The sequence below is a fragment of the Rhyacophila brunnea genome, unplaced genomic scaffold (assembly GCF_057557595.1).
Source record: "Rhyacophila brunnea isolate RB1 unplaced genomic scaffold, BYU_Rbru_1.0 scaffold_18, whole genome shotgun sequence".
Classification (NCBI taxonomy): domain Eukaryota; kingdom Metazoa; phylum Arthropoda; class Insecta; order Trichoptera; family Rhyacophilidae; genus Rhyacophila; species Rhyacophila brunnea.
This window is the reverse complement of record NW_028232837.1, coordinates 24,104,790-24,120,566: the sequence shown is the minus strand read 5'-3', so window position 1 is coordinate 24,120,566 and position 15,777 is coordinate 24,104,790. Positions and strand designations below refer to the sequence as shown.

The window sequence follows — 15,777 nt, the reverse complement described above, 5'->3', positions numbered from 1 at the left end:
ATAAATTGGTACAAATATTTCGGGCACCCAAAATTTGCTTTAATATTCTAATACGGCTTTTCTAAGAGACATGACGTGCGGATGACACGGACACCAACGATCTTAATAATTATGACTGTTAAGCCATCCGCATTCAATTGCCACTTATGGATGGACAGCTCACAATAACACGTAGGCGAACACCCTTAGTTATATCTGCAGGTCAGGTGTTTATCGTTAGACTCAAAGTGTGGAATATCTGGGTATATATGTAGAGTTGCTTCTTTATAACTTTGCACTCCAGCTTTAGGATGAAAATGATGTAATATATTCAAAAAATATTGTTTTTACATTGTAGTATCTATTTATTTTCTTATTCCTACATAATATATTAATACAAGTGAATATCATTTGATCCAATTTATGCGTAATAATCAGGCAAAGAGGCGTATCAGTGTAGTAAAAAGTGCAAAGTTATAAACGTATACTCTACCCAAATACAAAATATTGCGAGTGAATGCCTTCATAAGAAGTGTTATATTAATTATTGTAAAACTAAAACTAAATTTCTTATCTGTCGCGACCTCACAAATCAGTCATATAATTTCGTTTGCTGGTCGAGCATTTTTTCATTGAGAATTTCACCTTTAATAAAAAAAACAAAGTGTCCCATTATTTTTAATCACTTTATATTCTCAAAAAAAAAATAATAATCGCCGATGACTGCTCGAAGTATGTAGTAGAGATATGTATAGGAAGAAAATGAACGTTTTTCACCGTTCGCTACTGATGATAATGTCAGAAATATGTTGTCCGTTACAAAAAAACATGTGGTAGCCCTAGATGTGTGTATTTGTTAATTTGCGCAGTCGGTTGCTGCGCAGTGGTTTTTTAGGAGAGTCGTTCGGAGCAGCGGTCCTCAATGGCAGCGTTCCATGTTGCGTGTGTGTAGTCGCGCTGTCCGCAGTGTTAGTGACAAAACAGTTTACATTGAAAAAACCTCGATTACTTTCGTTAAAATTGTGTACAAATGATTAAACATTTATGGCGCTGTTATTATTTCAACTCTGCGTTGTGTTTACAGTAGGATTGCTTCTGGGACCAGCTTCCGGTACGTCAACATTTTGCAATGTGTTTTTGTTTTTGGAATCTCGTAATGTGTTTGTGTTCATACAACATCTCTCTCTCGTGAAATACCAATATGGCCGTCGAGTGTTATCGGCCTCGAACTGTTTATTTTCAGTGGATTAAGTGGCCGATGGCTATCCGAATGCGGTGTTTCTGGTGCTTATCCGACCGACGTTTCAACATTCCTGGCGTACACCTCCGTTTGACGGCTTCAGGCATCGTGACGTGAGCTGTCAAAACGAAAACAATATAGGACAGGGGTGCTTCGGGGGCCTTCAATCTATACATTCCTCAGCGTACCTGTGTAGTGGCCTTACCTTGATGTTCCGATCGTCTAACCCGCCCAGTTATATTAAATCGAGCCTCTTATAATGGCGAATTCATCGCTTACACGTGGTGTAAATAACACTGCAATGTCGATTGTTGTGATTTCACATCCCGGCGATTTCTATCGGAACATTTTAAGACCCACGTGTGCCGTTGCGATTATGTTTTATTTTTATACTGTTGTCATATTATTATTTATTTACACTTTCATTTAAATGACAGCTGATAACGTGAAAGTTGTATATATATTATTCTGATAACACCGAATAAATAAACAAATTTAGTATGTATGATTGCGTAATTTTGATTAGATTACAATTTTATTGACATGTTCGAGTAAACAACTGTCATGCTAATTTGCTAATTAACAACACAATTTTGTTGAATGACAATATAATGAGAAGGTTTTTCGAGTTTAGTGTTGTACGGTTTGTCAGCCTGGCATAACATTTACATTTTTGAATAAGGAATTTCGACATTTTAAACAAAATTATAACATTGAATTCACGTAAGTATCAACATTAGTTTTTATTTTTAAATTCATATAACGGTGACTTAAAATGATTATGTGTTTGTCAAAATAGTCTTAACTAATAAGTTATTTATCAATTTAATTTAACAAAATAATTGTGATAAGTATCTAAAAAACTTTCTTACTGTATTTTTTATTGCTTTAAAATGTGAAGTAAAATTATTGCCTTTTTGTCTTGTGATAATTTGATATTGACAATGCAAACTAATGACCTCGTTATATTGTGGTGAACGACCTCGATCAGTAGCGCAACTAAAACATTGCAGCGAGTTCCATTCATTACGTATTGAGTATTTCCCTACAGACCTTCCGATGCATACATGGTCCAATGAACCTTAGCGAAATCAACATATCCATTCACACAGTGTGAAGGTTTCGTAAAATAACTTTTAAAAGAAATTATTGGTTGTTAGCACCACGATTCTCCGTGACGCATTATCTCAACTATCAAAGTGGGAAAGTTAGCCAAATCAGGTCAAAGATATTAATGAATATATGCAGATTGGAAATATGAATTATTTGCACGAAGTGTCGGTACATTAATTGGTTAAGAGCACTCATCCGGAAAGTGAAAGTGTGTTCGAAACTCACCCATTTTATTATATTTCTGAAGGTCTTTACATCACTAGTCTTATATCACCCTCAATATCACCCTAATTGCAATATACCTAAGTACGTATCTATGTAGAGATTATTTTTAACTACATAGATTTATTATTGAATCTAAGATTATAACGTGAGAAATAACACCTTTAATATTATTATTCTGAAATTATTGGATCCGTAATCGTAACTAATGTTGATGTTACTGAAAATATCTGATTACCACCGCACCGAGAAAATATTATATAGGTACTTAGGTACTATCAGTTTCTATAGAAAAATTATGTTGAAAATAATCTAAATTTATGAGGTTTCATGGATTATTTTAAACACCTTAAAAATATACATATGTCATTGTATATAAGTACTTACTTACTAATATTTTTCTAATGCGTAAATTTTTGAAGTGGCTATAACAAACAAGGAAAGCTACATTTCTTTAATGGTATTAATTAATTCTTGGAGAAAAGGCCTTATTTTATTCACAATAAAACGTAACAGGTGCTTATTCCATATTGTTTAGTATAGTTATCGGGACTAGTTTAGTCCGTTTCTATAATATTGTATAATATTATAATAGACAATGTCGAAGTGGACGAAACCGGTTCTGATTATTACTAAATTACCTGCGGGGATACTCTTACATATCACTTAACTTCAAAGGCAATAAAAAAATGATAAATATAATAATATAATGTATCATACGTGACATTTTTTTAACACGGCCGCCCACGGTGAGCTGTTAAATTTTAATGTCGTTGAATAACACAGTTAACACATCTTACTTGATTCCAAATGTATCCCATTAGAATCAAGTAAGACGTGTTAACTGTGCTAAAAATTATTGCAAATAACCACCTTGTTTATGGAATTGCTACGAGTGATATCCGTGTTATTTTGGAGCAATACAAATAACGGAAACATGTTATTATGTTGTTTGTTCTAATTAATATGATGGTACATTCTTGAATATTACGTTAAGTATTGTTCATTGAATAAATGAGCATATAATTATGTTCGTTTTGAAAATTTCGTATTTAGCCGAAAATTATACCTATATTACCGAAAATATTACCTACTGTAATTATAAAATAACCCATTGGGCACTGCCTTAGTATACCCGCGCATTTGTTATTTTTTTCGTTTGCTATAATCATTTAGGTATCTCCATCGAACAAGAAGTCACTGCAGTCATAGACAATAATATTATTATGCGAAAAGGTTTTAACCTTCGCCTTTCGAGCCTACCGTATTGCATACATTTCGGTAGGCGGGGCTGAGATCACGTGACCTGACTGTTCAATAGTTGAAGACGCATGGCGCTTTTGTATCTTTTTAACCTTTGATACGAATTCTAAATTAAATACTTGAAGATTCTGACGACATACGGGCCTGTTTATTTTTTTAAAGTTTATGATGACGTTAGTCTATTTTTCTTAGAAGGGGTAGGCCTTAAATAATCGCCTAGTATGGAGTCTTCGCTACTAAGTTACTATATACAGAGTTTGTCTCTAAATTATCATGTCTTTCATACCAATACACTTTTTGAGTATATTTTCAACATGAGTCTTTGAAATTTTTAAACTGTAAATAAATACATATGTCGTAAGGTAAGTGAAATAGTAGTAATTGGTAATTTGAGAACAAGACCCCATTTACAGAATGTTGATAACGGATATGTAGAATATATCTACAATTATTCCATATTTTACTTTGACGTCAATTCACTTAACTTCGTCACCGACCCATTTGTATTCGTTCAATTCCCAGTAGGTATCTCAATTATATGGTTACATTATAACATGCAAATTGTACGTATTACATTTCGCTGTAGCACAGTTAATCGTGAGCTTTCTTACCGGAAAGAGATTGAAATAATTACAAGATAAAAAGAACTTTTTATATACAACGTTTTAAAATTCTGTTGAACCATATAAACTTGACTTGACTGGCTTAAACGATCAAAAAAATTTGTACTTGACATGTCATATTGATTTCCATAGTAACGCACGTATATATTAAAAATTTTGTTGCTAGGACCCCAGACCCCTAGCAACCAATAATGGTGGCGAAATAACTTTTCATACAAAACAGAATTAACTGAAAATGAATTCAATTCTACTTAAAGATGGCTAAAAGTATTAAAAGAATGCATATTCTAAAAGTTTCAAATGTCTAGCTAGTCGGGAAGTTATTTAAAAATCGATTGCAATATTTGTACTGGATAAACAACCACTGGACAAATAAGAATACGACCTAATAAAAACGTTGTAATAATAAAATACGCGTTGTTTGTGGAGCATTGCAGACAATAATGTTATTTTTTTTTTATTAGATATAATAATATTACGTTGATTGCTAGGTATGACTTGATACTTACAAGCACCCACAAGAATTTAATATAAATTGTACGATATAATTGTATTTCTAATTTACTTACCTATAGATTTTTTATGTCTTTCTCTTGTATTCCGGTGGTTTTTATTACATATTTTATTTAGGCATGAATTTGATCTCAATACTAGGTATATTTCCATTTCTGATAAACGTGGGATTTTTAAAAGTTTTGATAGAAATAAAATGAGTAGTGCGTAGTAAGCGATGATATTCAATAATGACATATGATACCTATCTCCTATTTTATTCCTTCATTACTTCAAAATATCCCAAGTAAAACCCGTGGCGCAATATTTAACCCAGCGATTTCCAGACTGGGAGGCGCGAAAAGTTCAACACAATATGTAGCCACAGGTTTGCAGTTTGCAAATGCATATTTTAGTTATAAACTACATAAAAACAGTCCTATAAAAGGTTGTTTGCAAACCTTTCTGAAAAGATGGAGACTAATTTTATACAACCTCACTTCTATAATACTATTGTGAAGCGCGCTGGCTATCTCGTGAAAAAATGAAATAAAAAGGTCAAATCATAATGTTGAAATTTGAGGCAAATTTGTTTAGTAACGATAATTTTGTTGTTTAACTCGTCTATTTGGTTGAAATTTTAAAAAAAAAATGAGTGAATAAATCAATGCAAGGACTACTTAAATAGACAAAATGAAGGCATTCATAAAAAATGGAGCTTTTGAAATCAAAATTACAAAAAAAATAAGTTCGCCATGTTTCCACTTTTAATGATCTCTGCGCCAGATATATCGAAGCAAACAAAAATCTATTTACTGAGTTCTTGGTTAGTTTGCCAATGCACTTTTCACATTATTTTATTAATAATAAAAAAAGTCGCCTGTGGCGCTGCTTGGTTTCAGAACTAGGTGTTTGTATTATTTAATGAAATAAAGGTGGGGGAGGCGCCAAGATTAAATTTTTATAAAAGGGAGGCGTAGTAACTTAAAGTTTGGAAACCACCGATTTAACCTGTTATTGAACAGGCTGCATTAAACATTGTGATTAACCCTATTATCAAAAGGTTTCAAATTGTCTCTTTTCGCAAGGTTTTACGTATTCTCGCGGAGTCTCAAAGTTCCACCGCAACCGGTTGGGAATCACTGATTGTTTATTATCATACATAATACACTGCCTTAACAACTCGTTTTTAACATTGTACCTGCGTAAGTAGTTAAATGAAATGCTTACATATCGAGTAACTAGCTCCTACTACCTGTATATTATTATCAGTTGTCAAATTATAACTGCCTAGTCATGGGCTAATGACGAACCTTTGATCGAATCTATGTATGGATAGGTCACGATCCTATGCGTCAGTCCCACACGGATGCATCTGCGATCCTTCAACCACTATTATTGTTTGTCCGTCATTCACGACAAAACAGCATTCAATCAAGGCCAACGATTGACGCGCTCGATTCAATGCCAAGGAGTTGGGCTCGTGGGGAAAATAGTGTCAGTGGTCCGCAGTCACGCTTACGTTTGTCTACATACCGGAGAGGTCGGGTCGAGTGAAGTGGGAATGGGCAGGATATATCGCAAACGTATATAGTATATAATATGACGTGTGTGCAGGACCGATAGGAGTGAAGATCGGGGAAGCACATCGTTACCGAAACGTAGAAAGAACTATTTTAACTCACAATTGAAATATTTTTCAGTTCTTTCAAATATCTACCTACCTAATATTTATATCGAAAATATATATTGTGCTATGCTATGATGTAGGTATACATTACGTATAAAAATAATAAATATGCATGATTTTAAAACACCCAGAAATTTATTTACCTAATTATTTATCTAATGAAACTTATTAGAAAAAATATTGAAAAAAATACGACGCTGGACAGGACTCAAATCTCCAACCATCGGCACAATGTGGTTTACTAATTGATCCACCCGCGTCCTACCTTACACAATTAAGTGTTAGTCATACAATTGAAGCGCTGTACATTTTGTTAATATTGGCGACGGGGCTTCGTGGTTTAAATCCAATATAGGTACCAACAATAGGTAAGTACTTTGATGACTACCTAATGTCAGGATATCTCCATATTTTAGTCTTCATGTATTTGCACTTGCTAATTTAATGTGGATTATTTTTTTTATTCAAAGAATAATTCACAAGATACAAAATGTCACATTCTTTATTGAACATATTACATTAACTGAAAACGCCTCTGGAGGGCTATTCTAAATAGTTACACGGTAATAAGTTTCCGTTTTTATTGGTCCAAAATAACACGGATATCACTGGGTGCAATTCCATAAACAAGGCGGTTATCTACAATAATAAAATTGTTGTTTTTTTTAATCGAATTGGAGATTCTAATCGGATAGCTCTAATCAAGTGGTTCAACTGCCAATTATCGGTAGAAAGAAATTGTATTAGTTACACTTAAACACACTAATAAGTTTAAGATATTCCACATAATTTAACAATGATATGCCCCGGTTTCGTCCGACTCAATCGGACATTCTCAACTGAAATTTTTCTACAGCATTTGTGTAGATAGGTACATGTTTGCTCCTAATATTTTTTTACTTACATGTCGTAACTATTACGGTTTAATCCTTTGCTCCTCAATTATTATTGATAAAATATCTTAGATACTTGTTTACGTGTTTGGCACATATTATTATGAAAATATATTCCCACGATGAAAGTCTCAGATATATTAATTCGGGAAAAGTCTCACGTCATTTTCGGGAAATGAGTTATTCTGTAGTGTCTCTTACACCTTCAGTGCCAATAAATAATATTGATGAATATTATTCTCTCCTCTCTCACGTCAAATTGAATTTATGTCAATTCCGAACAAATGGGAATATCGTGTTTTCCCTTCGCAGCACGTTTTGCGAATTATTTTCTTTTCTTGCGCCTGCCTACAGATAAACACCAGAAAACAGACGTCGTGAGGATTGTATTTTTTAGCGAATGATAATTATTTTTTATTACATAATTCAATTATATACTGGCATAATGAGAGGACACGTCACTTTATGGCGAGCAAAATATTATCTGCTTGAATCGGCCACGTGTATAGAATGCTCGAGGTACTAGAATTGCGGGTTATATAATATTATGGATCTGACTGGCTTAGATTGATAGTAGATGGGCCTGGTTGTACCCGCGGGCGTGATCACCGAGACGTTGAACACGTCCTCTGGGATTGCCCGCTTATGGAACCTGAACGAGCGGAGCTGTTTGCCAGGGTCCGTTGCTCACACGGGCTCAATTGGCCACGCGGATCTGATAGCAACCGAGGCCAACTATGCGGTATTCAAGAAATGCGGAGCGAGATAGTCCCGACTCATCTGTAGACTCATCCATTTCAAATCGTGACACTCAATATGCGGATACATAGGGCGCTTAACGTCACCGGACAGCAGAGTCAGTCTAAATTTTATTTTCTTTCTTAACTTCATTCTATAAGCACTAAGATGCATGGTTGCAGCATCGGTCATGTGCGGCTCCGTCTCGGGACAGAATGAGCACATAACATCACTTCTTTCAGACACGTGACACACACAAAGGCGGCTGTACATACACGACGGGTGGTGATGGTAAACCTAGCTGTCCGAAAGTGGGATGAAACGACTAAGGGCAAGCACACATATTTGTTCTTTCCTAGCATACAATGGCGATTGGAGATAACCACCTGACTCCTGACCACTACACCAGGCAGTTTTTGACAGGCCATGGTGGGTTCGCTGCCAAGCTCTTCTAGCTTGGACTTGTTAGTCGCTCGACATGTCCATGCAGCGGAGAAAAGCAGGATGCAAACCACATCTGGGAATATCCGAGAATGTACTCCGAAAGGGAAGAGAAGCTCAAGTCGGTCCAACCGGCTGTTCGACCCATCGGGCCGTCCGACCTGGTCACCACAGAGGCCAATTTTATTCCTTTAAAAAAAATGCGGCGTTTTACTGCGGGCATAAAGATCTCTTCACATATATTTTGCTATTCGTATTTATTAGCACCTTTTTTGTTATATATATTATTAAATTCCCTTTCTCTTCGTTAACTCTTCTTGCCCTTATCTACTATGGCACTTTGTATTATCAGGTATTGAAATCATTAGAATCGGTCAGAGCTCACTTGAGAGCGGGGAGACGTGGGTACTGCTCCTGAGATATTCCCAGGCGTAAACAACTACTGATGCCTTACATCCAAACTTAGGGCCTCGTGATACGCTCGATTAAGACCGAGTGTGGTGCGGGGCGGTTGGTTTGGAGGGTCCATGTTTGTGTTGGCCGAAGCTTAGAAGCTCAGAGAAAACCACTGGAAAGCGACGGTATCGGATAGGCCTTCATTTAGCTTCGCCGTGTACTCCCTGTGGATGGTATTTAGGGGCCTTCCGAAACGACGAAATCTGATTAGCTTGAGGAACAGCCTGGCCAGGTTGAATCTCTCTCCAAGCAGTCGTAGCATGTGGCATTCTTTACTTTTGATATTATGAGAAGCTGCGTGATCATCGGCCTTCTTATATATTTTTTACTCGTAAATTCATCCAGTATCCGCTGCAAGTATCTGCTCTCGAAGGTTGCTTTGAGCTTTCGTAAGATACCACGAATCGCTAATATAAAGTAGCACCGTCGGAATTCAAGGAGTTGGCTTTTGACCGAGTGCAGCCGTTAGTGAATGTTGCTTCACCCATTCCCATTCGGGTAGCGAGCTTTCTCTGTGAAGTGCTCCATTTGGTATTTAAACTTGTCAACATTCAAAGTTTTGTCAGGGGTAAATCTGGATCAGCTGCTATTGGATTTTCCTCGCATTGATTTTTAAACTAATGCAGTCTGTGGATTGGCTCTTGAATGTCCGTGATTGATTTGTCGAATTACCCAGCTTCACAGGAATTCTATTTTTTACAGTAAATTTACATAAGAACTCTTTTAATTAATGCCATATTTCGCACTGTCGCGCCCTACCCTTGCTACTAGTCGCTACAATTTTTATTTAACATTTCCATATCGTTAGTGCGAATGGCGAAGCACCTGCCACTTGATTAAAATCTTAGCCGCGGTACAAAAAATATATAGGTAGGTTATGTACTTACCGAGAGGCCGCCACGCAAAGCTAAACACTTCAACACACAATAAATATTGCGGTGAAATTTCTCCATACGACCCCAGCTTAATTTTTTAGTTGGGCACCGTTGTTAATAAAGTGGTGTTTTTTTACACTGTCTTATTTGCATTTTTTGCTTATGTTTTTTTAAACTGTGGGATTTTTCACTTAACTCATTTTTAAAACAATTTCGTCTTTCATAATATATTTTTAAGACTTAATTACGTTTAGAAAAGAGATACGTAGTTAGGTACGTACGTAACTACTTGGGTAGAAGCAAACAGTCCCTTATTATTTAAGAGCGGCGATCTTAAAATTTATTTATATTTGAAAACCTCAGTTTGGTCCGATACAAAGGCATTAAAAAAAGTTTCTTGGGAAGTCTCGAGAATCAAATATTTATGAATCTCAAGATTTAAAAAAAAGTAGCACTATTAAAAATAAAGAGAAATAACAAGTACCTACCCAGATTTTTAAAATATTGTGGCAGAAAGCACACATTTGTAGCGTTAATGTATAGCCAGGATATTATTGCATCTTGTTTTTTTTCTATATAATCCTGGAATAGAATTGAACGTTAGTATCTATATACAGAAACGTGGGACGCTAACGGCCCACGTGCCCAACGTATGTCAAAATGGAGATTTTATGGTATTTTCAAAGCATTGGCCTGAACATTCTTTGAATGTTGTAGATAATCTATTTATATAATTTTGAAGCCTTATTATCCTTTATATTTATTTAAAAAAATAGATGACTGCATAAAGTATTTTTATTACATATAATAGTATTCTTTTAAACGTCTTGATCTGATGTTTTAGAATATAGTCATTTTTCCTACATCCATTTTAAACGCATTTATAAAACCGCTAGTAAAATTTGCCTAATAACGAAATATTTATTCCCAGCTAGCTGTACCTACTTTGTGGAGACCTTCACGCATGATTTTTTTACGTGATAAATTTTCTTTGATTCAGTAAGTAATAAGAAAGAATGATCATAATTATTTTTACTCAGGGATCTGTACCTAATTGATGTCTTTACAACTGTTTATTAGTAGATACTTAAAAATACACCCCATCCTTTTCGGCTGCTAATAAAGTAATAAATTTAGCCTACGTTATATACTATTTATGATTTATATTATTTATTTATTTATTATATTATCGCGATGTCTTCGAATTATTATTTTATTTCGTATTGTTTTCGCATCTAATGCCGGAGCTGCTGGGAAGCGGGTCGTGTTTTATTTTTTTGCGACAAAGCCGATTGTTTAAAGTTTTGCCATTTTCCACGTTTTCGCGAAATCCCATTTAACCTGATATAAAGAAGCGTCAGAGACCACGGAGAAGATAATGCGGTTCTGAATTCGCATTGATACAAGAGAATCATAACACACAATCTGAAAATCACTCAGGATTGTTCACTTGTTTTTTTACTTTAGACTAAGTCATATTATTATCATCAGTAGCTTGGAAATTAGAGGTGGATTATATCGTCACTGTTCTGGCAGAAGACACTAATACGAAAAAATGACATATTGAGTTAGTTATACCAAAATATTCCTTATTTCAAACTTTACCGTCTGGAAACCTTCTTAATAAATAAACAGTCTTTATTTTAAAGTCATCCTTTTTACGATTACTTAATAAACTCACATGATAGACCATTTCAAACATTTTAACAACTTCAAAGTCAAATTACTCAAAACTAGTATTCTCCAGTTAGTGTCTTCTGCCAGAACAGAGACGATATGCCCTACTTCATCCAATAACTATCCCTATCAAAAATGACCGATTTCCATGTATACGGTCATTGGTCAGCGAATTTTTGTCTGCCTCTTTGCTCTTGGATTGGTCGACATAATTCTTCATGATTCATTGTTGTTAATTCAGTACATATCATCAGGCCAGCGCAGTATCTGAATCCTAATTGATTGAACTGCAATTTTTGTGCAGACAGTCCTGTAAGGCACTTCTTATCTGGAGGCTCCGGGTTTGATTCCCGTTGGGGTCACAATACATTTATGTGATTTATTTTAAGCCTGGGTGTTTATGTTCTTGTTTCACTTCTACTACTGCAATACATAATACTTTCATTGGACCGCATGACCTGTTGTTGTGTTTAAAAAAAAGAATACAGATTTCAGCAGTGTATTTTCTCCTCTAACCATTAAAAAAAGATATTCAACGACTATTGTTAATGTTCAGGCTTCCGAGGCGTAAGTAAACATATCAGCTTTACACTTGTCTCATAAAGAATGTTTTAGATCGGCGAGATAGTAGTATCTCAGAGCAAAATGGCGGTGTATACCAGGAATATATTTATTTATTTATTTATTTATTTATTAAGGAACAGTTACATTTTGAATACAAAAATATGTTTAAAAAAGAATAGTGAAATTATATTCCAACCAACAAAGTTTCCAAGTATAAATTATAATATAGTTAAGCCTAAGAAGAATAAAAAGTGAGAAAGTAAGAAGAGCATAAATATAACGAAATTACATATGAAAAATGAGGAATAATTATATACAAAAATAAGTTTTATTATATACATACATACATTTTAAATTTGGTTAATATCCATTATACAAAATTTTGGAGTTAGCGCGTTTAAAGGAAACATATGTATTATTGAAAGAATCAACGGTGGAGAAAGACATATTGTGATTTAAAGCTTATCAAATATATATCTGCTTTAAATGACTTGAAAACTGTACTGGAAGGTTGAACTAACGGACTGTGTTCTGTCATATTTCAGGAAGTGACCCTTCTGTAAAAGATAATAGCACTTATGTACTCAAAATTTACTAAAAAATGAACAAAATCAATGAAGTAAGCTAAGAATAAGAAAATGGCCATATCATTATTAAATTATGTTCTGGCCATCTTGTGAACTTCAAGCATTTGAAAATGTAATGTTCGTTAACGCAAACAAATGATTTTGAATCAAGTGGTATGCTTACCTAATATTAGTTCATTTTATATTGTAGCTTTCCACCGACAATTTCCCGTTGATTGTGTCATATAAAGCTTGACTGAAACTTAATTTTCGTTAAAGTCACGTAAAACGGTAATATCTGAGAACACTCAACGGGCGTTGTGTGTCTTTCGTCTTATAGACTGACAGGTATTAAGACGGTACTTCAATGAAACGGCAAATAATTTTCAACTATAGGCGCGATCAAATTTTGGACTCGCTGGCAGTCGGAGAGCGAACGTCGAGGTGTGAATACGTCAATTTGTTTCGCGATGGCGACGGGGGTATTAATTCTTAAATCGTGTAAAGATGACTAAAAACGTTAACCATTTACTTGAAAAAGAAAACATGTCAATGAATATATTATTATTGTTACTAATAGAACAATAAACAACATTAAATGGACGGATGTTGGATTTATATGACAATTTATATTTCGTTCGGCATGCGTCATTTGCACCCGCGACCCGCAATCCGCGCATCGTTTAGTCACGATATTTTTAGACAATGCCTCAACTGAGGTATAGCCTTAAGCAATAATCGAAAATTGCATCCAAAACCCTATTACAAGGCGACCGTCTTTGTATTTCTATATTTTTAATCTGTTCTGTGGTTACCATTGGATTACAAAAAAAATACACGGTAAAAACAAATGATTTACAATAAGCACAACATGACATATGTAATTAAAAATTCATATTACACTGTTAGTTGACAAGAATATGATTAAAGCATTGATACTCAGTTATTAACATTAAGCTCAGAAGAGCTTTATACTATTTATTATTTACCCTTGTCATACTTACACCCTCGCCCTCTTGTTATTATTTTCTCCGTGGTCAGAGACCCTCCATTTTATATATTTTTGTGAATAAGCGACATTTCGTGTTTTCGTGGAATGTCTCCCAATAAAATCTATGTAGGAATAGGCATTTATTATTTTTCTAGCTTTGCCCTCTCCTGTCATTGTTTGTATAAAGATAAACTTACTCAGCTAAAGCAAACTATGAAATATGATAATCACAGATTTTCTAATTTTGAGCCCGGGATTTGAGGTCACTTTTAACCCGTGATATCATCAATATGCTTCCTCCTATAATATTGGTACACTTTTTCTTTACAACATGCCAGGAGGCCAAATGACGGTAGTATACAATGTACTAGTTCAGGGTTTCCCAAACTTTTTCTGCAATGGAACACTTTGTAAACCCGGAAATTTTAACGGAACACTTAGTTTATTTTGTAGGTTATTTATTAGCGCAGCTAACCGTTCTGCCAATTTTTTGGCAACTGTCGTTAAACTGGCAAGACTTGTCAGCCGGTCAGTTAAAAACAATATACCCCATCTTTTTCATGCGCACGGTGTGAGAAAAGATGGTCCTCCGTCTGTACCTAGATCATGGCCCCCACATTCCAAATGGTGTTCGAGCTAAAATTAAGGGTATTTTTTTTTTTGCGATTTTTGGTATTTTTAATACACCCACTTTTATGTTGATATGCACAATTAAATGTTAAATATCGACAATAATAAAAAATTGTAAGTATGACAAAACCATATATTATTAAATGTTAGTATGCTTGAAGTGAAACAGCGCCGCAGGCCTCATTTTTTTACTATTGGTGCATATTTAGATACTTGACGTCATAAACATCAGTGGAGATCATCACTCGCCTTTCAATGTGAAGTAGATTCTTTAATTATTTTGGTTTCACTTATTTTAATTCTACTTAGTAGAACATTTTTAAATGTGTTACAGTGTATAAAACCTTTCCAAATGGTCGCGGAACACCTATTCAGGTTCGGCGGAACATAGTTTGGGAAACCCTGTACTAGTTAGTGTATTAGTTAGTAGCAGTGAAACAATCACACAAATAGCGGCTGTACAAGTATTGTGACCTCAACGGGATTCGAACGCGGAGCAAAGAAATCGTATTAAAATATAATTGCCGAATAGTCTGAATAATTTAAAAGCGCCATGCAGAACCATACTTAAGTCCGAAGTCTGCGAAAGTCCCAAATGTACGCGTTTATTTTTTTAGGATGTCAATATCGGCAACTTAGATTGCGTACATAATTATTCGTAGTAGCAAAGGGCGGAGGTAGACTGCGACATATATAGTACACCCTAAACTTTGTCAGTCAAACGTATTCGTTTTCATTGAACTAAGACTACATTATGTAGATAGTGTTTGTTAGTTTTTAAAATTCAATTAACCCCTGTCTAATTCGAGACATAGTAAGTAGTCAATGGACAAAAATTAAACTATACCTACATAATTTTAAATATTTTGTAAATATGAGAATATTTTAATCGATTTAGGCAGGGTTTAATGATTTTTAGAAAAAAATTAATATGTAATAATATATGCTTAATTCAACATAAGTGTGACTGAAAAAGTGTGCACTCTTTTTTGTCGGATTGCCCATAGCATACCTAAACTATTATGGTCTGGCTTATGCAGGGTTTAATTGTATTTTAAAAACTAACCAGCACCATCTGCAAATTGTGTTCTTAGTTGAATGAAAACAAATGAGTATGACTAACAAAGTTTAGTGTGCACTATCTATGCCAAATCTTAACAGTCTTAATCCACTCTTCGCCACTGATAATTCGTCATATAGCAGGTAGTAAATATACGCAAGAAACGCAGTGGCTCAGAACGTAACCATTAATATGGCCAGGACACGTCTAACTAAGTCAAGCTAAATTAGTAACCCTGGATAGTGTTTATTGCCAAGTTAATCC

General features: G+C 34.7%; 1 protein-coding gene across 1 annotated transcript in view; it reads left to right on the top strand.

Moving 5' to 3' along the window:
• Window positions 1-874: 874 nt before the first annotated feature.
• LOC147073347 (protogenin B-like) overlaps window positions 875-15,777 on the top strand; it is a 350,529-nt gene continuing 335,626 nt past the window's right edge. The window contains exon 1 of the mRNA XM_085945435.1: window positions 875-1,090. Within this exon, the coding sequence (XP_085801561.1) occupies window positions 1,024-1,090 (67 nt within the window). The 5' untranslated portion in view covers window positions 875-1,023. The remainder of the gene's footprint in view (window positions 1,091-15,777) is intronic.